This window comes from Trachurus trachurus, assembly GCF_905171665.1.
Source record: "Trachurus trachurus genome assembly, chromosome: 7".
NCBI classification, from domain to species: Eukaryota; Metazoa; Chordata; class Actinopteri; order Carangiformes; family Carangidae; genus Trachurus; species Trachurus trachurus.
In genome coordinates this window covers 11,168,039-11,196,007 of record NC_139901.1, presented here as the reverse complement: position 1 = coordinate 11,196,007, position 27,969 = coordinate 11,168,039, and the positions used below count along the sequence as shown (strand labels likewise).

General features: G+C 39.8%; 1 protein-coding gene across 1 annotated transcript; it reads left to right on the top strand.

Moving 5' to 3' along the window:
• The first annotated feature begins 99 nt into the window (after positions 1–99).
• On the top strand, positions 100–27,564 carry calcrl2 (calcitonin receptor-like 2). The gene is made up of 13 exons (XM_083975447.1): positions 100–240; positions 14,360–14,417; positions 14,584–14,758; positions 17,344–17,451; positions 18,178–18,290; positions 19,483–19,574; positions 19,897–20,020; positions 20,161–20,314; positions 21,227–21,287; positions 23,345–23,411; positions 23,956–24,174; positions 24,711–24,752; positions 24,938–27,564. The coding sequence occupies exons 1-13, from the start codon at positions 191–193 to the stop codon at positions 25,232–25,234; spliced, it is 1,560 nt and encodes a 519-aa protein (XP_083831573.1). The 5' UTR covers positions 100–190; the 3' UTR covers positions 25,235–27,564.
• The last annotated feature ends 405 nt before the right edge of the window (positions 27,565–27,969 follow it).

Below are 27,969 nucleotides of genomic sequence, written 5' to 3'. Positions count from 1 at the left end.
GTAGCCGCGAAATATGGTCCTTCAAAACAACGAACATTTCAAGACAATTTGACGGTGCTTTATTTTGGAAGTGGCAACAGGAAATTGCACTTCATATTGTTCCCCGTGTTGCCTGTAGCCGAGTGGTCGGGGCTGGTCAGTGTTGACAGAGAGACAGCATGAGAGACTTCTCTGCTCAGATCATGCAAACATGGGGATATTTGGAGGAATTATCGGTTTGACAACTCGTTCAGAGAAAAGGTAGGATACAAGTCTCTGCTTTTATAGAGTTTGGCTTCCAGACATTTGGGAACATGACTTAATGTGGTGGTTTTTATGCGTCTTCACACTTTAATGCGGTTGTGTGAAATGTTTCCCCAACTCCCCATCCTTACAACTCGGATGGAGCCCTTTCAAATAACATATCGATGTAATAGGCTACCCAAGAAAAATTAAGTCACTGTGTTAATTATGCAAAAGCACCTTGATGTCTGTAAATTTTTATTTTTATTTATTTATTATCATAAATAAGCTACACTGTAAGTTTCCAATTGAATCATTATTAGGCTGTGTCTATATCTTTAAACACAATTGGTGACTGTAGACTAACTGGTGACACCCTCAGGCACAATCAAAGTGTTTAAAGCACAATAATAATGGAATGTCACTGTGCTTTTTCCTGTATATCATTGGGGATGAATAGTACAGGTTGAAGGAAGGTCACACCCTTAGCTGGCAGGTTGCCTGCCTCTACAGCTGCAAGTCTAAATAGCAAATTAATAGAAATAGAAACAGAGTAGAATAAAATAGAACAGACGTGTTGGAGTAGGGGTGTTGCTGTTATAATCTCCACTAATTTGAAGCATGGCAGATGGCTGATGAGTTCTAGGTCAACATGAGGCAGTATAGTGAGTCAACACAGTGTCAGAAGTGACTGGTATGTGACAGTAAAAATGGGTGATATTACAGTAATCTAGACATTTATTGGAAACGACCAGTGGCTCCTGTAAGAGCTCTGAGACTCAGACCACTTACTGTATAATGGGTTTCTAACACAGCAGCATTTTAAAGCAGGAGCTAGAGCTTTTGTGTAAACTGAGGTATGCTGAGAAATGAAACATGAATATTAATAACTGAGAGTTTCAGCTTTCACACACACCATTCGAAAGCTGAGCCAGCAAACATAAAATAAAACGGATTTCTCACAGATAGATGAAGGTTGAGTTCCAGAAATTATGTAAATTAACTCCAGCATGTAGTAAAATAGTGCAGGTAAAATGGAGGTGATGCACGCATCCACTGTGAACACTCTCCCAACAGGCTGGATGCTCTGACAGATGCTCTTTGTTATTTTTCTAGGTATTTGCATTTCTCCCAGGTGATTTTCATTCACTTTTACATGCACATTGGCAATCACCAGTAAAGACTCCTGACTTGCAGAAGTTGCTCTCCTTGCTCGCTACTTTATCACCTTGCTGTGCACGGAAAAGGAAGCTTTTGGTGTTTTATATGTTTATTCAGATATCTCAGTTTCACACTGTTTAATAGAGTAACAGCCACTGATATTATACCTCAGCCTTGGACTCGCCTCTGAAAAATTTGCCAGGCAGCTTTTATTTCACCAGCTACGGCTATTTCCATGCTTGCTTTGTGTGTTTCTGTCTATAATTAGCTCCATTTGAGTGGAGTGTCTTCAGGAATACCCTTTACCCCCCTCCGCTTATAGTGCTGCCAAGTTGTAATCCTCACACCCAAGACATCGATCCCTCGGACCAGCTCCTTACTTGACTTTTGAATACCTCCAAACTCCACGGTCTGGCCACGCATCTGCCCGTGGGAAACTTCCACCCCCTACCCCCCACATACGCCCCCACTAGTGTCCCAGTGCATCTCTGACTGGAACAGCTTGCTCTTGTTGGGCAGCGATCAGTGTATTAATAGGTGTTTTGGCTGCTACTTTGCTCCTAACCCCCAACTCACTCACTCTGCAGTCCCCCCTCCCTTTCATAACACAAACAAGCCCCCCCCCCACTCACTGCCTCTTTTTCTTGTGCTTATTTTAGGCTCAGTGGTAGATGACACGTCAGGGTTGCATACTGTATGTAAATAATAGGTGCAGGGGGTTGTAGTGAGAGTGGCAAAGACTTCCTATCATTTTGAATGGTAAGGAATTACACGACTGGTGCAAATATTTAAAGCCAAAGCTTAATTAACTGGCTTTCATGAACAATACCAACTCCCTTCACATGGGGAAAATGTGGATCCGATAATTCAAAGATAGTGTGAAAAGGAGTTTGTTTATTCTCGGGAGGGAAACTTTCCCAAGTTTCACCCCTAAGATGAAATGAAATGAGAAGAGAAAACAATTGGTGTGAATGCTTTGGTGGTGAATGTGGTGTCAGGCTGACCATATCTGAGAACTGTGTGTGCTGGCTCCCACACTGACTGATAGATGTTTGGGGGTGGGGGATTTGTAAAGCTGATGTATTGCTGCTGTAGCCTACAACCTGCTGCAGCCCACAGGGTTCAACAGTCAGCTGACTGGTGGGAAAGACTGTGCTCTGTTAGATTGGGGGGGGGGGGGGGGGGGGGTGGTTGATTCTATCGAGGTCTGACCATGTGTCTGGGGAGCGCTGCCTCTCATCTCTGGTCTGTACTCCCTGTGCAGCTTTTACGACCTCAGGGACAAGGAAATACAGATGAAAAATAAAAATACACCACACGGAAAAGCTTCCAAGCTGGAGCAGCTATTTTGGGGGTCCAGTATGGGAAAATAACCAAGTCCATAATCACTCATACACGATGGACAGCTCAGTTGCTATAAATCCCGCTGCTGCCAGTTTGAACCTCGTAAGTGATTTACAGGATCAGACGGTGTTAAGAGCAGCACTTTCCACACAGTCTATAAGAAACACAGGACTTCAACAGTGGGAAATGGATATCATTCATGCCCTGATTCATAATGGAGAACAGGTTCAGAGCCCCCGAATCAAATGATATATACTATAATATCCTCTGTCCTCTGAGGATCTAGACGTCTCTTTAAAGAGGACCTTTTTTGTTGTTTTTTAAAGTTTTTTTTTTTTTTGCTTTTATGCCTTTAATTGACAGGGTAGCCAGAGAGAGATAGGAAATGGGGAGAGAGAGGGGGGGAATGACACACAGCAAAAGGCCGCTGGGGGATTCCAACTGGGGCCGGCTGCAGCAAGGACTATAGCCTCTGTATGTGCGGGCCCCATGCTCAACAAGGAACTATTTAAGATTTTTACCTTAATTAAACAGCTTTGGAGTAATTGTGTTGGTTAAATGACTTGGAGGCTCTCTGCATAGGGTCTCTTGGCCGAAAACCAACCTTGCAAGATCAGCGCCTCCGACCTGGTGTCCTAGATCTCGTCTCACAAGAAACATGGACTGCTTCACGGCAGTATGACACAAACACGCCCAGTAATACGTAATCTCTTGTTAATGTTAATCCCCTTCGTAGACATCGCTCCATGGATTGCCTTCTTGCCGGCTTCATTGAAAACAGATGCACATGGCCAGGGGGAGAGAGGAGGGTTAGCAGTTAGTTTTTATGACAGTGAAAATATGCATTTTGAAACTGTAGAGGGAGCTCTGTAGAGGGAAAAAAGGACAATGCAGCAAAAAGTAACCAGACATGCATATAGTTCCCCTTAAGTATTAAACTCCACACTAAACAAGTGTTCTTTTAATTAAACTTCTTTTCATGTTCTTTCCTAAAACCCTTACATGTCTTACTGTGCATTTTTGGTTCACTTCTTTAATACACTTACACTTCCTTGCTCTTCTTAAATAGATGTGGTTGTAACGGGTTGAGGTAGGACCCAATAGCAGTACAACGGAAGCAGTTTGTAATGACTTTTATTGGATAGTACAGTGGACTGCACTGGCAGTAAGAAATGGAGCAAATGGACGAGAGGGAGCAGGTAGGTCGGAAGGTCATGGATGGACGGGGAACTGAAGGATCAGCAGGTGAAGTCAGACCAGTGAGGGGCACGCCGCAACCACAGGCAGACAAAACCAGGAGATGGATAAACAAAAGTGGTGGTCGAAGTCTTGAAGTCTGTCAGGTTTACCGTGGCGTGGAGACGTGGAGAGGTGGTCAGGAGGAAGCTGAGACGAAACCAAGGGATCAGTCCACGAGAGGGTGCTGGAAAGTTTGGCAAATTGCTGAGAACAATCTGGTAAAGTTGAATGGTCATCTAGCAAACCTGCAAACCTGATTTTCCCTGCCTATGGTGGGCCGCCTGGGTGATTTTGGCTGCCGCCTTGGTTGAAGCCTGTCTGCATTCACGGGGGCTGTTCAGATGTAGCAACTTTTGGGCACACAAATCCACCACTTTCAATGTAGATGCGCGTTATGTGCTCACAACCCAAAGCGATGTTACGTTTTTTGGAGGCAGCAAGCTGCCGCATGTCATGTGATAAAAATTAACCATTCAGCTCCACGGACCAGCTTTTCCTGCAGCAACATGCTACGCGGTTCTCAGTGTTTGCAGGTGTTCCCCGTCAGGCTGTGTCTCCCCTACTGTTTTCCATGTACAGTAGCTCGGTCCCAAGATGTAGAATGTGTATTGTAGAAGACAAACAAATATTTCAGGACAATTGACTTGTATTATCAGAACAGACATGTCCTGTGACATGTTTCAGCCTCCTTTCTATTTGTCTGGCCGTAATATTTTCAGCTATTACGATGAAAGAGGCTAAAAATATTCTATTTTCACAAAGTGTAGGAAACAGAGTTTTGTTTCACGAATGAAAAGAATGAAAGTTACAAAACACGAGTAGTTCTCTGCCATTTTCTTTTTGTCAAAGTAGCTCTTAGATGAAAAAAGGTTGGAGAACCCTGGTCTAGCCTAAAATCTCAATATGACAGACATAAAACTTCAAACTATTAAAGCAGAAGTAAGCGATCCGGTCGTTTTGGCTAACTTCTTGTCAGCAGATGGAGTTAGCAGTCCCCGCCCTCGTCCCTACGTCACCACATTTACGCGCATCCCTTGGCTGCACACACAGAGAGGGCCGCCCCTTTATGCCGTTCTCTCTCCTCATTGGATAAAGGTTGTAGGATACAAAGAAAGTTTTCTCCTCGGCTTACAGCAGAGCAGAGTGACTGACAGACCCGTGTTTCAGACCAAACACTCTATGTAAGTGATTGCTGTCGGAAGATATAACTATTTAAGACTTATATTAACACAAATATTCCGCTTACTTCTGCTTTAACTTTTGGTCCATTTTAGCAGCTGATGCTCTAGCAGATAGAGACAGTGGCACTTTAGAGACATTTTCATTTGGTATGAGACCTTGCTTTGTGTCTGAGCACCCTGACACACGTTTCTCATCAAACACAGGTGCAGCTAGTAATCTTAACGATGACTGAGTTCCACAGGTGCTGCAGATATTAACTGTGGACATCAGGCTTCCTGAGAGAGTTAATGTCATTAATTCCACCTGTGCCCAGATAATTGTCTGTTTCATAGCACATACTGTATTTGTCTGTATCTATATCTTAGTCTTTGGAAATACATCTCTGTATGTATTTGGGTCATGGTGGTTTTTCAGTTCTTGTAGACGTTTCATCTCTCATCTGATGTGTGTGGCATGGCACAGTACAGGAGAGCCAACGCCGCTACATCTGCATCTATTTTGAGGATTTTCCAGAACAATGGATTGAGAGAGGAGTAAAGGAGACCATCTATGTCCAACTAGAACGACCATCCTTGAACAGAGGTGGTGGCTTTTGATGCCAATTATTTGCCATCTTCTACAATGAAGACTTGAGAACCCTACCCAGACTTGACTTTAACATTACTTTCCTAACTTTGTAAAACGTTGTTGCCCTGTGATTGTTGACACTTGATGTAGCACTAGTCACAAACATAGAATTGAAGTGAATAGATCGGCGTCATGGATCTGCCCATCCGATACCCGATCTAGCTATTTAGTCAACATCTGCGGGCCGATATCCGATCTTAACATTGGATTAGTGCATCCCTAAAGGCAAGGTGGGGCAACAAATCACCTCATACCTTGGCCCAGGTGATCCTGATGACCCACATCATGGGTATGTTAATTAGTCTCAGGACGACCGCCAACACCACCACAGTACCTACACTGAAAATATGAAAATTATGATGGTTTCATCGATCCTGTTAGTGCTGTTTGCAGTTGATTAGGAAAAGTATTGAGTTGACAAATTCCATTTGGTTTGATATTGGTGTCCTCTTAAAACAGAGATTTCAGAGTCAGTGAAAGCTGAATTTGTTCTCACACCTTGTGCACACAGTCAGCAGCACCATCTTTACACTAGAGCTGCAATTAGTCAATTAATCAATTAGTAAATCAACAGACTGACTAAATAATAATTTAAGCATTTTTATGTAAATGTGTTTTAAATAATTAGTTCCAGCTTCTCAAATGTGGAAATTAGATTTGTTTTGTGTCAACACATGGACTTTCAGTGTTTTCATATTAAAAGCCCATGAGGATGTAGCTGTGTGGCCTCACTATGAAAGTCCCCTCCATGTCCCTTTGTGTATGTGTAACAATGACTTATTTTTAACCTGTTGGGCAGTTTAAAAGTGGAGAGGGGGGTGAAGGGAGGAAGTGTTCGCAGGATGACAGAGGAAGATAATAGCGTCCTCCTTAACCTTCATCCTTCCTCTGCCTTCCCTCTCACACACACACACACAAACCTTTTGACACATGGGACACACAGGCTTTTGGGTTTTGAGTTGCTTCTCTGCATCCCCCGCATGGAATACAAATAAACAGGCATAATGTGTGATAGATACACACACACACACAGACACACACACTCCCCAGAGGGAGCTCTGACAGTCTGACCTATAAGACAGTCGACCAGAGTAGCTCATTAGAGGGGAGTAAATTCAGTTTGAAAACTGAGTTTCAGACTGAACTCAGTGAGACAACAGACACAAGGACGATGCAACTGCACCAAGAACCACTTTATTCATCTGAAATCAGACATGAAATTAGCACTGCAGTGGAGTAAGAGCTCGTTTTTGTAGGTTGCGTAAAGTTATGTTACCTTTCAGATACCTCAATGAGTTTACAGTGTACACCGGTGCAGGGTTTCACGCCATGCTGATGTTTCAGATGGGAAACTTTCTCCTTCACTGCACTGACACAGAAGCAACATTTTGTAAAGAACTCTTCTTAATCTTTTTCTTCTGCTGCTTCTTGCATATTCTGCTTCTTTTTCTTCTCTCCAAACTCATTGATCATCATTCACCCCATGATTTATCTTGTGGCCCTTTGGTGGGGCCAGACCCCTAGATTGGTCTTAAAAATCTTATCTCCACCTCAAGTAGCTATACTTGTAAAACACTACTGACACTTTCAGTTTTAACAGTCTAATAACTCAGAATTTTATATTTTGTAACAGAGTACACTACAACTAACCACAATTTATATTCCATGATGTGCAGGACTTTTACTTGTATGTTACATTTTTGTTTTTACTTATACTATCATTCAAACAAAGTATCTTAATAGGGTCTTATTCCAACACTGGTAACTTATACTACTGTAGTCAGAATTGCTCAATATCATAGATTAGATATTCAGAAAAAAATATTTTAATAATTGATTAAAGTGAAAATGTTCAAATAAAATATAACCCAGTAGTGATCCTAGTCTCTTGAAGTCTTCTAAAGGTTTTGAAGACTCAATTGTGAATTAATATAATAAAAATCAAAGTTAGAGGCAGAAGTTTGTGATTTTTTGCAGGGAGTTGAAAAGTCATTTATTTTCCTTCAATTATCAAATGAATATAAGAACCTGGCAGGTTATAATTTCCTACTGTAGTCTGTTGACCACATCACACTGCAAATGGTCAAAGACTTTCAGCTCATTCTTGGCTGCTCTCAAGTCAGCAGCTGTGTATTTTTGCTCTCTCTTGTTAATTCTGGTATTTTATCATATCTCTGTCAAACAGTCTGCAGCACAACACTGTTATTATTCATTTACATCTAATTTGTTGAAGTTATCTTTAAAGAAGAACATTGTCATAAAATTAGGGTTTCCCTTGTGTTGTTTTTCTTTTATGTGCTCTTAGATGTTTTACTTTAGTTTTTCTTTTTCTTTTTTTTTTTGGGGGGGGGGGGGGGGGGGGGGGGGTCCTGACCTTTGTTCTGTTCTCTCTTCAACATATATCACATGTATGTACTTGGATCCTCTCAAATTAGATAAAGCAAAGCATTCAATCACTGCATTTATGAAGACAAATGTACATTCTCTGTAGCTAATATTAAATGTTCCACCCTGAAAAAATGTAACCTTGAACATAGACAGAGTTCTGCAGAGGGGTCACACATGAATTTAATTATAGAAGTTAAGGCTGTCTTTTTCTTTCAATTTCTTTTTCTCTTACTCATACCTCAAAACCTCAAACGTCAACGAAATGACGCCATGGGGTCAGGGTAATATCCTGTTTTACAACACAGCAGCATCTGCACTCCACTTTGCTGGGTGCATGGGGCAATGAACCTAAATCTGGTACAGTAGAACAGCAATGTTTGGATTTCCCATCATCCCATTTGATGACCCGTGACCCCTTGAGAGCAGCATGACTCTCGCGGTGAGGTTTTAGGGTGTCGAGGGTTGTCATTCACTGAACGATTGGGATCAAGAAGACCAGCGTTTTGAACATGACAGAAAATACACGCTAGATGCTGGATATTTTGATGTATAAACTTAATAATTGTCCAGGAAGAAAAAAACCTTATGTAGAAGTCAGATGTACCAAGCTACATCCACCATCTAATTGAAAAATTACCATTCCTTGGGATTGATCCAGAGGAATTCTGGGAATTGTAGATCATAATTGATTTAGAGAGAGAAAGTTTGAGGAAAATAACTCCAAGAATGGATGAAACACTACAGAGTGGTGATATTTAAACAGTGGGGGCAGATGAAAGTGTGGAGCGCTGGCCGGGCCAATAGTTCAGAACTGTTGTTTGGACTACTCATAGCCAGGAAAGCTCTTTCTAAATTGTTGTCTGTTGCCAGGTGTGGCTGGTCTACTGTATGTCCGATTACGTCCCAGCATGAGTTACTGAGAAGAACAGTTTCTATTATTTATGTCCTACCTGCTTGTACTTAGGAAGGCAGGAATTACCATAGCCACTCTTGAACCTCTTGGTTATAAACAAGTATATTTGTTTAATATAAAAGTTAAGTGATTAACTGATGACTCATCCTATGAGCCTTTGTATGAATTTGTGGCTCAGGAAATGTGTGTTTATTTCCCTCAGTTGAGATTTGTCTCCATTGGAATGTCTCTAAATATAAAGTAGGACCCTGAGGCTCAAACACAACCCTGTGTCCTCTTTGTCTGTGGTGTGCCGAAGCCAGTCAGACCAGTTCAGACACACTGATACTGTATACAAAATATTAGTTCTCTTTTCATTAAATATGCTGATACTATTTTTTTTATTTTTTTATTTAAAATAAACAGAAGTTGCAGGAAGCTGCATGTTCTGATGATTATACTGAGCCTGGCAGCATTTGTATCTGTGATTATGTGTGTTGCAAGGTGTGTGATTCATGCACATAAAAGATGGTGCATTTATCACAAGCCTCACTTACCTTTGGCAGCATGGTTGCCGAGAGACACGGCTGCAGCCTGATGTGGGTTCTTTTGAGGGCTGATGCATTAGTTCATATGTTTTATGATCCTAGCTGATGACTTTTGTGTTATTGTGCGTGTGAGGCTAGGCTACACATGTTGCACTTGTGGCTCTTGTTTCTACAGCTGTTACCAGGCAAGCAAACCACACATTCCAGTTTGACAATGACTGCTGTTAGACCATCTAAACACCACACTGGAGAAAGAAATCAGGACTCCTTTAAAGGAATACACTGAAACAAGATTTATCCATGAACAGAGACATCTACAAGTACAACGTAGATCATCTGCTGTCGTGGCATTATGAATTGTTATGGTGAGAAAGGAAGGGAGCTTTCACAGGCGCCTTACAACTGAATATGTTTGAAAAATAATTCAGAAAATATAAGAAAAAACTCACTCCTGGTTTGCAGTACACAGTCTGCATGTTTGCTATTGTGAGTCCATCCCACAAATACAACAAAATTAGAACTGGACTCTCACTTTCAGCTTGCAGTAGAAAGGCTGAGTACAGTAATACTATCCTGCTAGAATTGTGCGAGTTGATGGGCCGTTTGTTTTTGTGTCTTTTTTTTATTCCTTTATGTACCACTGAGTGGAGTTGCACTAAACTGTTCATTGTACATCCTTTGCAATGACAATAAAGGCATTGTGATTATGACTTTGAAAACAACAATTTGTTGGTTTGCATCTCAAACCACTCTTACTGAAAGTCGACATTGGAAATTGAGTTTTGTTTTTATATAACACCAAGGCACATTATTTGTTTTAGACATCACTAATGTAATTTTTTTTTCAGTCAGTACCCTTATATAGTGTCTTAGCAGTGTACATGCCTTTAATTACAATGGACTATTGTGCCTACATTCATCATAATGAAGGAACACATCACCCAGTGCAACAGTGTGGCTGATTAGTGTGTTTTTAATCATTTTAGGCAACATTACGTGTTAAACACATGGAGTATACTTGTCAATTCATCATTGGTTCAGCCTTTTCATATCCACATTGTAGCCGAAAAACTCATTCTGCGCTGGCTTAGTTTTTCCCACTCAGGGCGTATAGCAGCAATGCTAATATTGCCCGCCATAGATTGCAATATTTCACCGTCTTTTCTAGCTGCCTGTGCTCATTGTTACATCGTCAAAGCGAATAATCTTGTTTGTCTGTTCTGAAAATGAGTGTGTTTTTGTACTGTCCTGGAGACTTGGAAAAATTAGTTGTTTTTCATCTATTGTTCAGTTAAAGCAAGCAACCGCACCCATAAAACAGCACAGGTCAGGGTTTAAATTTCAATTGGTGTTGTTGCTACAAACACATGAGTATCAAGCTGTGTGTATAAAACCAAACATCAAATATTCCACCTATCGAACTATTCATAGGCCACAGATGAAAGACAAAAACAACCTTCTTAGTAGTGGTTGACATCTGAGTGATTTTGGTGTTTTTGTCCTCATCACTTTACAGAGCTGGGCTGAGCAACAAGACGATCTCAACAAACCCTGTTCCTTGAATTGCAGCCAGAGCAGCCTGGGAGCATGAGGGACACATACACACTTACACACACACATAGACTCAAGCATGAGACAGTGACTGGGATAAATGTTGACAGACGACAGTGTCGGAAGAGAAAAAACAGAGGAGACGGAGACAGGTTGGGGGGAAAAGATTGTGAAAGAGCAGGAATGAGAGGAAAACATGAGACGAGAAGATAGTAGGGGACAGATATGTCTTCCTTTAGTGAGAGTGATGGAAACATGTGGTTGGGTGCAGATAAACACACACTTTATCATTAACAACCAGTGTGCCTTGCACAAATATGTGCATACATTTAAACAAAATTCTTTTACATGTATGTCTCGTGCTCTGAAGCACCTCAATTTAAAAAATAGAGGTGATGACCCTGGACAAAAAGACAGGGACAGAGGAAGTGTCAGAGGCAACAACCTCTCAGTTTGTATTGTTACCAGAAACCAAGGAACCCAAACTACTTGACCACAGTTGACAGATGGATTGTACGCAGTGTACATTGGTGACAATGGCAAACAGCGAGCACTGCCAAGGTATTATAATGTGGGTGCACGTGTGTCCTTGGATTTACAATGTCCTGATTGGGAACAATGCATCTCTGGAGTCAACTGTGTACAAAACAGACAGAACGGCATTCATTGTTTGGTTTTTATTGAATGGAATTATAATTATAAATGAATGTGTGTGGGTGCTGGTGAGTGTCTCTGTGTACGGTTGTCGTCGCCTACAGAAAGTCAAGCTGCTGTTGAAGGGAAACGATGTCACATTGTTGTGTGAAATACAGAAATTACCATTAGTGCTCAGCAACAGTGATAATTGAAAATAACAGTGTTTATGTTGCCTTTTAATTCACAAATGTCTTTAATTTTGCTTTCAGTGTGTCAAATTACAGCCACCGAACCGTACAGCTGCGCTGTCTGTCACTTGAAGGAAATCATTTAAAGATCACAGAGCAGGGAAGATACTGAGGATGATTTATGAGCTGATGGGCTGTATTATGTGTTAAGCTACAACTTAATGGGTCTCTGACACTGTAGTTTCCTGTCCACCATGGTTTACTACTAACTAAACCCCAGAAAAGACACTGAAATAGGAATAATTGCCATTTTTTTGCCCGTGGACTTAGATAAGTGAATGTAAATTGGCTATGTAATATGAATATAAAGCTATTACTATTAGCCTACTGGCTACTATAACAGTCTAATTTGTTAAATCCACACAGCGATGCAAGTGTGAAGTTGCCGTTGCTCACAGAGACATCTAAATAGAAAAGACCCATCTTCAAAGGAGGTAGCCTATTTGAAAGTTTAATTACTATAAAATTAATGTTGTTGTAGCACATAGGCTACTATAGCTAACACCTAGTTAAAATACAATGCACACTGTGTCTTCTTTTCTTCTTATAAGTATGAATACAATACAGTTTTGGTGTATGGTGCATCTTGAGCTGATTAAGTTAAAGATGCATTAACTATTTCCTCCAGCTTCCTATTTTTGCAAAGCTAAGATTAAGCCAAATGTGTTCTCGATGAAAATAACAATGATTTAAAGGTGCCATATGTAAGAATGTGGCCAAAAAACGGTTACTGCAGTCAAATTCAAAACACAGTGATCTCATTTTTTCCCCCAGTCGTAGCGGCAGCTCAGTGGAAGCAGACCGTAGGCTGAAATGCCACTGACACCGCCGTGACTGGGAGAGAGGGCTAGGTGGCGCAACATGCCAACACGTAAATTCAAAACATAAACATGATTTGCAGTCTGCAAAAAAGATTTCTAATGTGAATACTCTGGCTGTACTATTGTTGTTGGTGAGTTCATCATGTTATATGAACATTATTCCTGAGTCTCTGTGACATATTAGGAGGATTTTACGGCCAGTTGCTTTAGATTTCTTACATATTGTACCTTTAATCTTGGGAGGACTGTAAAAAAATAATAATAATAATAAAAAAAAATTCCCTAATACATACAGAAATATTACCAATAGCTAGCAGTATACAATTAGCTAGAATTAGCAAGAAAATGAACTGAAAAGTAGGCTACTGCAAATGTTTTAATTATTACCTTTGTGTACAAACAACTCAACCCTACACAACCATCTCCCTTTGACACTGAGACATAACAAAAAAAGCACTTAACATTATGAATTACAGTTTGAAATAGTCACTAAAGCATATTTAATTAGACATCTCTGTTTGATTTTTCTGGTCTATGTCTTGTTTTTCCTCTGCTCTGCTATGTCCGTTGCTGGACATAAGAAAGTAGAGCAGGTTAGGTAGAAGAACTCCAAACAAAGAATGACGAATGGTTGTCCGTACTACACAAAGCGTTGATTCCCGAAACTTCCGTGCGCCCCTGACGCACAGCATTTCCCACATTTCTTTCTCCTTTATTTCTCTATTAGTCTTTCCTTTGCTCCCAGCCGTCAAAATATTTTCATTACTGTGGCCTCTAAAAAGAGTTTCTTGGCAATTTCAACCATGACTGCTTTTCACATTCGAGTACTAAAAGTTTCCAGTGTCCCTTTCTGATTTCCCCTTCAGAGTGATGCTTCAAGCTATATTTATAAGTTTCTATTATAAGATCTAATATTCAGTTAATATATTTGCATTATTGACACCTGAAACACATTATTTCCCATCGTGATTGACAACAAATATTATGTTCTTTTCAGCATCAAAATGAAAGAACACAGCCGATGATATCCTCTCACTGAAATACATAGCAAGGTTTCCTCCTCATAGATGAGGCCCGTCATATTTCCTCGTGTCCTCACGCTGAGGATTTCTTTCAGCATTGTTAGGCTCGTTACAGAGGAAACCCTAAAGGGAACTTGCTGCCCTTTTGCTCAAAAATAATAATAAACACTCATCTGTTTCTCTGACCCTGAGTGGACAGTAAAGAGGAATGACTGCTGGAGCATGAACTTCCTGTCCTGGTAGATGAGAAAATACACATACCGTAAATAAACATACACAAACACGCAAGCTCACACACATTGAAATCCACATTAACACTGCATAGTTCTTTGTTTCTGCTGTTAATTACAGTATGACTATTGTTTTCAGATTCTTTTTTACAGTTTGGGATGAAATGCAGCTTTTACGTCACATGCACTGAGATTTCATTGGCAAATAAAAACGTCTTATAAATGCAATGTTCTGTATCCCTTTCTAGAGACATGTGGCGAGCTCTAACACTCTCACTGATCGTTGCACTGGTTGTGGGCACAGAGGTGAGTACAACTGTAAATGTCTATACTTTATATCCTTGTCACACTGTTGGAAGTCCAGTCAAATGTAATAATATAATGTGTATTGACTTCACTATTGGTATTTGTATGTGGATTTTCCAGTTATTATCTCCAGTATTCCTTATCTGTATTCTTGGATGACCTCCAGGTGTCCCAGTCTGAGGATGTGGGCTCCATGGTAGCTGTGGAAATGGAGAAAAATGAGCAGCAGGATAATTTCAGCGACATATCCGCCGTACTTGGAAATTCCCGACACCAGATCCTGGCTGCTCAGTTTGAGTGCTACCTGAAGATAATCAACGATCCGCCACGTACAGAAGAAGGTGATGAGATTGTACCTATTTATTCACAGCTGAGCTGATAACAGCAGAAATATTTTTGCTGGATTTCTTCCCATTACTGTCGTTCCCTTACTTTCCTGTGACTCTCTCACTGCCACTGTAATAACGGCAGAGAAAAATACTTTAAAAGAAAAAACAAAAGTCACTCTTTGATGCTGTTAAATTTAGTACAAACATTAATGTGCTTCAGAGGATTAAAGGATAATTTTCGTTTTTTACAACCTGGACCTTATTTCTAGCATAAAATATGATCATTCTACTCACCCAGACAACTTTGGTGTCATTTGGAGTTGTTTTGAAGAAATTAGCCCCAGTGGAGCGGCGCGTATATCCGTATAATGCGAGAGCACGGGGCACGCAATGCAGCCTCTAAATAACACATTATCCGCCGCAAAACTCGCTCATTTCGCCAATATTTTGTTATGATACACTAGTGTTATTCCCCTCCGAGCCCGTGGTGGCATGTTATCAAAATCTGGGGTCTCTAGGTTGACCTACTAACCTCTGATCTGGATGATGTCATCTCCGACCGCTGCCCCGGCTCATTCTGATAATAATCATTCTGCTTCGGCATTCAGGTCCATTTTTAGCTCAACTAGCCGGAGCTTTAGTGAGTCCAGGTTGAGGAGAGGAAGCCTGTGGAAGCTGAACTTCATCCAGCTGCTCATTTTGTTCTGACAAGTCAGAAACACGCAGAAACGAACCGTAGCATTAGCCGTAGCAAGTTAGCTGCGCCGGGCAGCGGTCGGAGATGACATCATCCAGATCAGAGGTTAGTAGTCAACCTAGAGACCCCGGATGTTGATAACATGCCACCACGGGCTCGGAGGGGAATAACACTAGTGTATCATAACAAAATATTGGCGAAATGAGCGAGTTTTGCGGCGGATAATGTGTTATTTAGAGGCTGCATTGCGTGCCCCGTGCTCTCGCATTATACGGATATACGCGCCGCTCCACTGGGGCTAATTTCTTCAAAACAACTCCAAATGACACCAAAGTTGTCTGGGTGAGTAGAATGATCATATTTTATGCTAGAAATAAGGTCCAGGTTGTAAAAAACGAAAATTATCCTTTAAGTCTACTGCTTTTCTTAGACCCCTGACACGTCAGTCAGCACCGCTGCAAGGTGTCTTGACAAGAATTCAATGGAGGTTATTATAACAACTAATTTTCCCCTGAGAATGAATTGTTGTCACTCCTTGATATACACGGAAAAAACCCCAGTTTTGATAACACTGTGTGATAAAGGTGTGTTTTCTGAGTCCTGGCATAATTAACACGTGCAGCACAATAAAACAAAAAAGATGCCACACAATAAAACCTGATTTGGATAAGTACGAATGTTTAAAGATATATCAAGAGAAAATTATAGACTATATAAGATTCTACACATATTATTTAAAAAAAATTAATAATATCTATATGCATTACTGGTTGACCTATAGTTTCCAGTATGTGCATACACTAATAGAGAGAGAGAGAGAGAGAGAGAGAGAGAGAGAGAGAGGAAGTGTGTCTGAAAGAAAGGAAACTTGCCCTTTGTCTCTTCACCAGTGCCTTTTACTCCAGCTCAGTGCTTCACTGCCTTTGAAATGTTATTTTGTGCTCTATTTCCCAACATGCCACTGTGCAACCTGGTACCACCAGGTTTCCGTCTATTGTTGACGCTCTTTGTACGAGCTGACCACGCTTAGAAACAAAGATTATATAAGTGTAACACCATTTAGGTTGAATAGATAATTTATGACTCATTCGGGCAGGGAGGTTATTAAAAATTTAAACACTTCTCTACCTTTATGATTCCTTGGTGACACGTGAGATGCTGACAGCGCAGACACAGAAGACTTCTGCCCTGCTCTGTTCTGAGACTAGGTTGCTTCTCAAATGATCCTTTAAAACATTCTGCTTCTTTGCACAATCCATAAAACAAAGACTATAGTATAACCTTCATTGTAGAAGCCATAACGTTTATGAAGACAAGTTGATTCTCAAATAACCAGATTCTCTCATATATATATATATATATATATATATATATATATATATATATAAAAAAAAAAAAGAAAGTTCACATTTCACACTTCATTATATCTCTCACAATTGCTAATCAAAATGACACTAATCATTTACATTAAATGCTTTTACTAGAGTTATAGGTAATAGGCTACTATAGAGGAAGATCCTACTTTACAGGAGATATCAGCTTTTACTTTTGGTGTTAAACATGCAGAGGATGAATCATCTTCTCACTTGGAGGAAATTCTCTGCTGCCCCACAATGGTGAATCCTCAAGTGCTGAGCAGAGAAAGAGCACCCCCTACAGAGTGCATGTGTTTGTGCATACATCATTTTGTAACTGGAAATGGAAAAGGTTTACACTCTAGTAGTCCTTTACATCTCTTTTTCTAGACTTGCACCAGTTTGGAATTTCATATGACAGAATAGCCTCATGTCATGTCTAAAGTCTGCACCTGTAGGAAACAGTATCACAATAAAATGCCCAGTTTAAAAAGCTAAGACAAGAGGTCACATACACATCTGTCATGTGTGTGCTGCCTCTGCAGGTTCCCACTGTAATCGTACGTGGGACGGCTGGCTATGCTGGGGGGACACAGCTCCAGGGACAGCCATGCAGATGTGTCCTGAGTACTTTCAGGATTTTGACCCTGCTGGTAAGGCTCTAACACACTCACATACAAACACATTCAGATACACACGCAGTCCAGAACTGTAAGTATTTAGACAGTTATGCATTTGTTTTTTTCTTCAATTGCCAAGCCTCGGCTTTAATTTGCTTAAAGCAGAAGTAAGCGATATTTTTGTGTTAATATAAGTCTTAAATAGTTATATCTTCCGACAGCAATCACTTACATAGAGTGTTTGGACCGAAACACGGGTCTGTCAGTCACTCTGCTCTGCTCTGAGCCGAGGAGAAAACTTTTTTCGTATCCTACAAGTTTTATCAAATGAGGAGAGAGAACGGCATGAAGGGCTGTGTGTGCAGGGACGAGGACCAATAGATCCATGACGAGGGCGGGGGCTGCTAACTCCATCGGCTGACAAGACGTTATGGTGCGTTCAAGGCAACTCGTAACTCGTGTTTTTCCGACCTGTGAAGTTGTACCAGTTCGATCTGGTGCGAGTTCACGGGTCGGAAGTTACGAGTGGCCGTTATAGTGACTTTCACACGTAAAACAGGTCGGAAAAACACGAGTGGGTTGCCTGGAACGCTACAAAGTCGTAAGTCGTGACTTGAAGCTGTAATTTACGGTTTCAAAAGCCTGCCTGGAACGCAGCATTAGCCAAAACGACCGGATCGCTTACTTCTGCTTTAATTATTACATTTACAAAGAATGTTTGTATGATTTAATGTAATGTAATCATGTTGCCTTCAACAGAGAAAGTTACCAAAGTTTGTAATCCTGATGGTCAGTGGTTCCGTCACCCAGAGAGCAATCGACTTTGGTCAAACTACACCCAGTGTCAGGCCTACACCAGTGACAAACTCCAGGTAAAACACCATGTGCATGAGAAGGTTGCAAAGGTTTATTCGCTATTGTCATTAAATGGAATAAGAAGATGAAAAAAATAACACCTTCAAGTAGGCTACCCTTTAGCACACAACCATTTGCTTGTCCTGGATTAATGAGGCCTTTTTACACCATTGGTTAGTTTGCACTTAGTCCTATAGTGTGAGGTCTTTTGGCGTGATTTAGAACTGATCACAGGAAACAACACCAGAGGGGTTTGTGACAGATGTTGATATTTGACAGTTACACAACACATGCTTGGACAGCTGAGCACAACAACATGACCTGAGGGCCAACTGGAGTCTGGATTCACTGAATCATGTGCTCGGAACTGGCATGAACACCAGAGACTGTAAACCACAGCAAACAAGCTGAGTCCAGCACACTCAGCTGAAAGTTACAGTTCAAACGGTGGGGTCAGATTTCTTTAAAATCTCAAACGAAAAGTCAATACGTAACTTTAACTGGTGATTATTTTATGCTCTTATGTGTTTGTTGTTTGTGTAAAATTTTGAAATGCCAAAAATAACATATCACAATTCTTTCTAACTTTGAAGCAGATATCAATCCCCTTGCTTCTCACATGTCCCAATGTCCGATATCAAGGGTGATATATGTCGTTATGTCACCTTTAAGAGGATAGATTATTATCACATGCACATATGTTGTGAAATTCCTATAACCGCAAGGTACTTTAGGGTAATGACTTGATTAGGGAGAAACACATTATGGAATTTGTATCATTAAGACCATTTATTTTTCACAATTTCCCATTCATTTTAACACTCTTTTCCCATTCTGAGACAGTTAGCTCAGACCTTTGAACCCTACTGACTGTATATAATATCAATTATATGGACTATGGGGTGGATATACATGTCTATGACAATGCATACATACAGTAGCCTACATATAAATGCATATTTGTATTGGCTAGATATACTGTATATGTCCACATATGGATATATCATACAGTACATATATTACCTTTACATTGTTAGACTTCAAACTCAACATCTTACACAGAATTGTTCTGGAGTTCAGATCTCATTGTAATAGCATATACTGAATGCAAAAACTGCTGGTGCCTGTTTACATCATGAACTCATAGCCATTGTTAGTAAGTGGTGAATTTATCCCTATTTATTCTAATGAAACCATCATTCCCTCCAGATTGCCATCAGTCTCTACTACCTGGCTATGGTGGGTCATGGTCTGTCTATTGTCTCCCTGGTTATCTGCCTGATCATCTTCTCCTACTTCAAGTGAGTCAAGTTTTCTTCTGTCTGGGCTGACTGAACATTTCTCCACTCTTTATGCTTGGATTTAGTTTCATAATTTCACACAGTATGTTTTATGATCAGTGTGTTTTATCCCATTGGTAAAACTGACAACACTAAGCTATTGAAATATTTGAATCTTATTTCATATGCATTGTAGTCATGCTAACAGCCTGTGAAAATATAAATCATTACATTTTAATTTTTAATGATTATTAGGCTATGTTTTAGTATGATTTAATGATCAATCCATCTAAAGTAACCCAAACTGATAAACCATCCATCTTCTCTGTCTCTGTTCTTCTAGGAGTCTTAGCTGCCAGAGAATTTCCATCCACAAGAACATGTTTCTCTCCTTCATCTTGAACTCCATTGTTACTATAATGTGGCTCTCAGTCACTATCAGTAACCACACCAATGGCAGCAACCCTGTGAGCTACTCAGTTAGAGTTATTATCTCAATACACAATGTTAGAAATCCACTTTATTTTTTGTTTGTTTTTGATTGTATATCTTTATGTCACCATGGCACATTTGAAGTGAAGTTTTACTGTTTCCTGTCCATCATCAGGTGAGCTGTAAGGTCCTGGCTGTGCTGACTCAGTATACATCTACTTCCAGTTACTTCTGGATGCTGTGTGAGGGCATCTACCTCCACACGCTCATCATAGTGGCCGTGTTTGTCGGGGAACAGCAGCTCTTCTGGTACTATGTTCTGGGTTGGGGTGAGTTCGGACGATTTGGCTTCCACTTCTGACACTGGCATTTCAATGCAAGTTTGCAACTTGTGGTCATGTCTATACCATATAAAAGATTGTATAGTCCTGTAACGATGTGTGCAGAAAAAAACATTGGTACATGATGTTCAATCCAGTAGAATACGCAGATGATTATATTATAGTGAAACAAATACAGAAAGAAATAAAACATGAAGCACTGCCAAAAAAAGCTCTCAGACTGAACACCATTAAGAACAATTGCATTCAAAATCAAAATGATTTGTAATCATAGTTTTAAACTGGCCCATGGTAACAGTTGTGTTGAGTTTGAATGTTTGTTCCAGGTATAAACCACTAAATGTGTTTGTATAGGTAACATTCAGAATTAAATAATCACTTGAATGTGTTATAAATGTTCCCATTTCACCTTTGCATATATAATGTAATGATAATTCATTTGTAGATATATCTTAGCGGCAACACTGATTTTGACAGCCATGTTCTCCAAAGATGCTTTTATCTTACACAGTGACATTATTTCCAAGGTTAGCAGTCTTGAGATCTTTGCTGCACTGAGAGAATCAGATTAAAAACATAATTCAACACAAAAAGTGTCACCTTGAAGGCTGGCTGTACCTGTGCACGGATAAGTGGGCTTTTCATGAGAAACTCTTATCCAGGCTTTCAGTCGGCCTCTCTGTGCAGCCACATTCAACCAGCTCTTACACATTCCAAATGGATTCTTTTATGTGAAAAGGTTGTGTCTTTTTACATCTGAATGAGTATGGTACATGCCGTATTTTCGCCTTTATCATTATCACCTTGTTTTTGCTGCTGGTACAGTTACTGAAAACCTTTGATATTTGCTATGGGAAAATATATAATATAACAATTTCTGCCTCTGTCCTTCATCCGAAGGTTTTCCCGTCTTGCCTGCCTTGACGTATGCTGTGGCGCGTGGGCTCTTCTTTAATGACAAGTAAGAAGTAGCTACTAGGTGAATCATCCATGCAGATGTCACCAGTGTAGTTAAACGTGCTGCCTGTTCTCTGCAGTGAAGCTCACGTCCAGATCAAGACCAATAATGGAACTGTGAAACCTGACTCCAGGTCGGGGTTTCTCCCTCTCCTCAGGGAGTGTAGGGAAATGGAGATTGAGTTCAGAACAAGAGCAGCCCTAAAGAAGCTTCTGGTGTGCAGGAGAGAAAAAGAGGAAAGAGATAAAGAAACATAAACCCCCTGAACCCTCTTTAACAATATTTTGTCCACCCTCTGTAGTTCCTCAGTGAGATTTTTCTTCCCTTCCCTCACTCTTTTTGCTTTCAGCTCAGTAGCTGGTTTATTGAGCAGGATGATTTTCAGCTGTTCAGTTTCCTCTTATGTTCTTTGGCCCTCACTGGTGTCCATCTTGTATACAATGTTGTTTCCCCTCTGTGTGCTTTAATCTTGCAAACATGGTGGTGATTCCACAGTGTGTGACAGTCTGTCCGAGAAATCATTGAGGCCCTGCTATATAGTTTGATGTATTGTCAGGGACACCTGCATTGGTAATTTAAGTGCCACCAATCCAAAGTATACAGGACTTATAGCCATGGCTAATATACTGTCCAGACTTAAGAACTGATTAAAGCAGATCCATACATGCATGAATAGTAAAGCTGACATACAGTTGCCAACATCAGTAAAGATTGTGTCATACGGATTCTGATAATCACTAATCAGATCTTATATAATAAGACTGAGTATAAACATAGTATACTGGTCAAAACGCAACGTTCCATAGTCGGACTGGCTTTCAGGACCACGTTGGGTCAAAAACTCATAAAATATTCTGTGTGGCTGTCATTCATTCATTGAGAGCATATTGTGTGTGTGTGTGTGTGTGTGTGTGTGTGTGTGTGTATTCTGGGACTGGGTTCACAAATGTAATCAACCCTCACCAACACCACCAGACTCCACTTGGATAAAAATAATTCTGCAATTCCTCACCTCCAGTACAAACAAACTACATGTATTACTATTTATATATATATACACATATATTTCTGTTTGTGCCAAGAGTCAGTGAAACGAAATTTCGTTCTATGCACACTGTGTATTTTGAATGACAATAAAGTACCTATTCTATTCTATTCTACCATTATCACTAGAGGAGGCTGTGGAATAATAAAGATAAGACACAGTGAGCAGAGAGAGCAGCAGAGTGTTTGGGAGAGAGAGATGCCATATTGTAACTGACCAAGTAAAGAAACAAGAACCAGTAACCAGAAATGAGATGGCACATTTAATAAAGCATGTTAACACATTAATTTAAGTTCTGTTAAGAGATAAAATGACTTTTATCTGCACATTCAAAGAGGGCTTTTAATCTGAAATGATTACAGGAAGTTTTGTGTAATGCATAATGCAGTGTCTTTGACGGGGCAAACAGGAGTGTTTTAACCACAATACCAATCTGGTCAATTAAATACATCAAATGGAAGGAATTAGAAATAAAAGCCTTCCTCTAATCAAGTTGTGCTCATGTCTACCTGTGGTAAATGTCCCCTGTTGACAACTCTATCACTCACTCAGTCAAAGAACCTATGTGGATGTAGTGCTGGCCAAGTGGATCTAAGATGCATTCAGAACCTTCAGCTACGTGCTGTTCATATAGTGTTAGTGCGCTCCAACTGTATAGTAGCCTATGTCAATTATAAAAATGCCCAGATATATAGGCCTACATATTCTTACATTAGCAAGAATTTCTGACAATGTGCTGTGAGCTTGCTGGTCATGTTCCTCTGCCCCACAATGCACTGCATCTCTTGAGGATGCTCAGTGGCAGCCAAGACCTGCCAAAACTGCAACATATTCACAAACAGCTGTTGGTTAGATACACTGACCACACACTGGAAATTTAAATTAAAATCTGTTTTAGTCATTGCTAGTGCATTTTGGCGTTCAATGCATTCTGGGATACATCTGGGTGTGTAGCGGGAACACTCACATGAATACAGTCAGGAGTTTCAGTGCCTGCCTTCTGTGTTTGTTTCAGATGTTGGATCAGTGTCCACACTCACCTGGTCTACATCATCCATGGGCCCATTCAAGCTGCTCTGGCGGTGAGTAATTACTGAAAGTGTATATAGTTCCTTCACTTCACATAACACTACTGTTGATTTATTTGTTAAGGTATTAGGATTTTGGATTTCTGTGGCTGAAATTGTAGTTCTGTTCCTATCCACAAACTTCTGGAGCTGATGAGGATGTCCTACTTTCACTCACTACTGTCATCATGATTCGTGTGTGTGTGTGTGTGTGTGTGTGTGTGTGTGTGTGTGTGTGTGTGTGTGTGTGTGTGTGTGTGTTAGCTGCAAATACAGCAAGCAGCCTTGGAAATACTAATCTTAACATTCATGTTGTTACAAATAGTTGAAACTAGAAATGACAAAATCAAAATCATGAAAATTATATTTGTTCCATTTAAATACCCTGCAAAACAATGGGCTCCTTATTCGAAGGTGTTGTTATAGTGCCACCATCTGGCCAGTCATTGTAATTCCTTAGGTAGTGTGAAAGGATGTTCCTGAGGTCAAATCCATCAGCGATATTTATTTATTTATTTATTTTTATCTTTTCCGTCCTCCCCATCAACAATCGATCCAGGTGAACTTCATCTTCCTCCTGAACATCGTCCGTGTCCTGATCACAAAGCTGAAGGAAACCCACTGTGCTGAGTCCACGACCTACATGAAGGCAGTGAGGGCCACCCTCATCCTCATCCCTCTGCTGGGCGTCCAGTTCATCCTCTTCCCCTGGAGGCCGGAGGGACGCATCAGCCGTGCCATCTATGATTTCTTCATACATATTTCCTGCCACTTCCAGGTACAGTTAATGACAAAGTAGAGTTCTTGGTGACACTGCTACAGATATCAATTCACACCATGAATGTGTTTTACAAGCTCCTATGGTGAAGTTAACTATAACCTGCAAATTCTCTTATGAATATAAGATTTCACATTTTCTGTTCCAAACACAGCTGGTGTTCTGCATAAAGGTTTTTCCAAATATTAAGTACCATTAACACTGTCGTCAATAAGAAACAACATCAAACTAAAAGCATTTTCAGCTATTTAAACTGCACTCCAAAGCCTGATAGAGCCTCTCTGCTCTTGAATATGAATAAGCAAGTGCTATTTGGTTTCTTGCCTATGAAAAATTGGACATACAGCTGAATTTTCACAGGAGCTAGACAAGAAGAAGTTAAAGCATGTCCAAGCTCAAAGGTTGCCAAATTAAATAGTTTGACTTGCATGTGAAAAGACTTTTTCTAATTAAATAACATTTATCATTTACAGATAATATCACTGACATGTGTCCGTATTGATATTCATTTTTGTCATTTGTATCTGCATTTGCAGGGACTCATGGTGGCAGTTATATTCTGTTTCTGCAATGCTGAGGTACGTTTGAATGTTGTAGCCTATTACATGTGTCAAAGGTAGTTTAACCTAATAAAAACCGTAGACCGGCTTCAGGAAGATTGGGTTTTTCAACTTGCAAAAAATAAAATGTTTCACAAGATACAGCATGTAAATATTGATTATTTTATTCAAATGCTCTTTCGACTGTCATTGTTAACGTCCAGGCCCAGCAAGCCGTGAAGAGGAAGTGGGCTCAGTGGAGGTTCGCCTGGGGTAAAACTGGCTGGGGAGGAACACCCATTGCTAGTAACACCTTTAACTACCACACCAACTCCTCCATCACCGAAACAAGCCGTGTCAGTGCCACCATCAGCCTGGAGCAGCCCCACTCCGAAACCTCAGAACAAAACAACCACTTTCTCTGGTCCAAGGTGCAAGCCAATGGGGAACCAAAGAGAAGCAATTCCTGTAGCAATGGGGAGGTGGACATGCTCAATAAGATGGAGACCACTGACATCTGACTGAATAAAGCACAGAGAGGCTACAGGGGGACTGAGGCTACAGGAAGAGAGGTAACAGGTATATCTTCATAATAAAGATGAAAGGTGAACTGCCTGGGCAGTGTATCTTTATCTACATAGTATTTGAAGAGCACTTAAAAAGCATGTGGTTCTCTCTCACGCAAACACACACATGCACACATATTTTTACAGCAACACCTCGAGTTCTGGACTTAATTTTGTGTGTGTGTGTGTGTAATTCTGTAAAATGACGTTAATAATGTTTTTGTCCTAGTTTTTATATTTCCTGTCAGAATGGAAAAAAGGTGCAAATGCCAAACCTGCCATCTAGATATCACAGATGCACAACTCTAGGTGTGTGTAGTCTGTTGCCTTACAAAGCCTCTGGATGCTTTACCCATACACCACTGTGACCAATGAATGTCATAGCCCACTGATGTGATCACACATATTTTATTTTATTTTTTACATATTTTTATTTAGACCTGTACATATTTTTATTTAGACCTGTGGCTCATGGAAAGCCTACATCCCCAACTGTTTTTCTAGAGGATCAAACCCCCACAGCATATAGTGTCATTAGGATGAAACACAACAAAAGCACAATAATAGTTCAAATTCAACAAAAATAAGAGTTATTTAGTCACATTGTTTCATCAAATAATAATGTATATTATATATGTATAACTTACACTAGATGTGTAACAAGGATAATAACTACACAACACAGTAACACTAATTGGTGAAACAGCCAGTGTTAGCCTTAGCTAGAGCACTTATTTTTATCTGATCTGAAATTGAAAGATATAATTAAGTAGCCTATAACATTTCTGAGAACCAACTGATGCCATCAGCATCATCTAAGCTTTTTAGCTCTCATAAGATTAATGTTTAGACATTAACAGTCACATAATGTAAAAAAAAAAAAAAAAAAAACTAGTTCTCAGCAGGTAAATGTTAAGTTTAAAATAAAAAGAAGAAGCCACATATGACTGCTTTTAATTTTGTGGTCAGTGTGTTCAGTTACACAAATCTTACAGTAGGTTTGCTAAAACGATTACCTTACCTCTATGTTAAATAAACAGACCTCATCTAAATGTGGAATGTATAATTTTGAAAAGGCTTCAGATTTGTCAAGGAGCCATAACAGTATAACATCCTGCAGGTAAATGAGAGTTAAACATGTTAGCGTGTGGTTAATTTTAAGCCTCATCTGATTCAAACTGAAGGTTTACTTCCTGGAACTACGTAGATTATGTGCTGAAACATTATGGGTAATTACTCCTCTAATTCAAAGTAGGAGCTGAGCTTTGAGTACAGGAGAATTACAGAGATAATGGAGCTCTGGGGTGAGGCAATCATTTCACTCATGCTGAATCTCAGTCATTCTCCTCACTCCATTAACACAGAGGGTCAGGGTATTTTGGCAGAAACATGGCACTCTGAGATGCTATGGTGTGTGGAGTAGTGCATGTGAGCAGTGTGTGCACAGGTGCTTTTCACAAGAACGCCAGCCTTACAACTTGTTAATATTTTGTATACATTACATTTATTTTAAATGACAGGAGGTCTTAATCTCCTTAAACATTTCTCTGATTACGAGAGCTTTTACAGACAAAGTGACTGTGCCAAAAATTCAAAAACCTGTGTATAAATTGTTTGAAATACGCGTTGTTGTTTTTTTAATTTCTTATTATGTGCACTTGACTAGACTATTTCAAAGATTTGTCACTTGTTTATTATATTATTATCATAGTGTTCCTATTGCTTTGTATTATTATTACTGTAGTGGCTGTTTTACTATTTCTAACTGCACAAATATAATTTCACTGCCATTTCACTTATTTAATAGTATTTTCATTGCACATGTACTATGCTGTATGCACACTGGCAGGCTGCAGTACCAGCACAATTTCAATTTCCACTGGCATACTGAGCAAGTCTTATGTTTGAAAGCAGCAAATGTGCTTTGGTGTTTTTCCAGGATGCATCTACAGACAACATGGTGGGAATACAAATGCCCCAGTGTGGATACAGCAGGGCACACAGATGCATAAGGGAATAAACCACAATTGTGGTAAGAAAACAGCTGTGTTAAGAGAGCAGTCCACCCCCCCCATTCTGCTCAGGGTCCCAAAAACCCTGTAGCCTACACTTCTGCTATTGCTGCCCAGTAGAGAAACAGCTGTCATGGACACATTTGCAAAGAAATTCGAGAAACATTCCAATAAAACGTCAAAAATAAATGTTAAATTCAAGCATATTACTGTAAATATATTTTTAACACTGCCATTTATGTGTGGAAATAAAGTTGTTTGAATTTAAATGTGGTTTCAGTGTGACTTTCATAAATGATAAATTAACTTTTTTTCTATTTTACTGCACTGCAGCAAATGTACTGTAGGCCTATATTTCAGCACAGCTTTGTATTCAACTTTATTTGAGAAGGAAATATTGTCCACTTTACTTCCTGTTATAAAAGCATGTTGGTTACAGAATATAAAGGAATATATTTTAACATACAGGAATAGGTTTTCAATTTATCTTCATGGTGTCTTCCTGTTGACCATGAAACTTTTGGCAGCATGAAAACATGAACTATTTAATGGTCTATATTTTTCCTTTAATCTTTACACTTGACTTCCATCAAAATCATTATCAATGCCTTCACTGGAATCTTGTGGTCAATAAAAGTTAGATTTTTTATTTTAAAAGAAAAATAGGCTACTGTTTTG

What these genes read in the sequence shown, in the direction of transcription:
- calcrl2 (XM_083975447.1), top strand. Translation starts at nt 191, where the DNA reads ATGGGGATATTTGGAGGAATTATCGGTTTGACAACTCGTTCAGAGAAA. An exon ending in CACTGGTTGTGGGCACAGAG is followed by an intron (nt 14,418 to 14,583) that starts GTGAGTACAACT and finishes GATGACCTCCAG; the next exon opens with GTGTCCCAGTCTGAGGATGT. An exon ending in GGGCTCTTCTTTAATGACAA is followed by an intron (nt 21,288 to 23,344) that starts GTAAGAAGTAGC and finishes TGTTTGTTTCAG; the next exon opens with ATGTTGGATCAGTGTCCACA.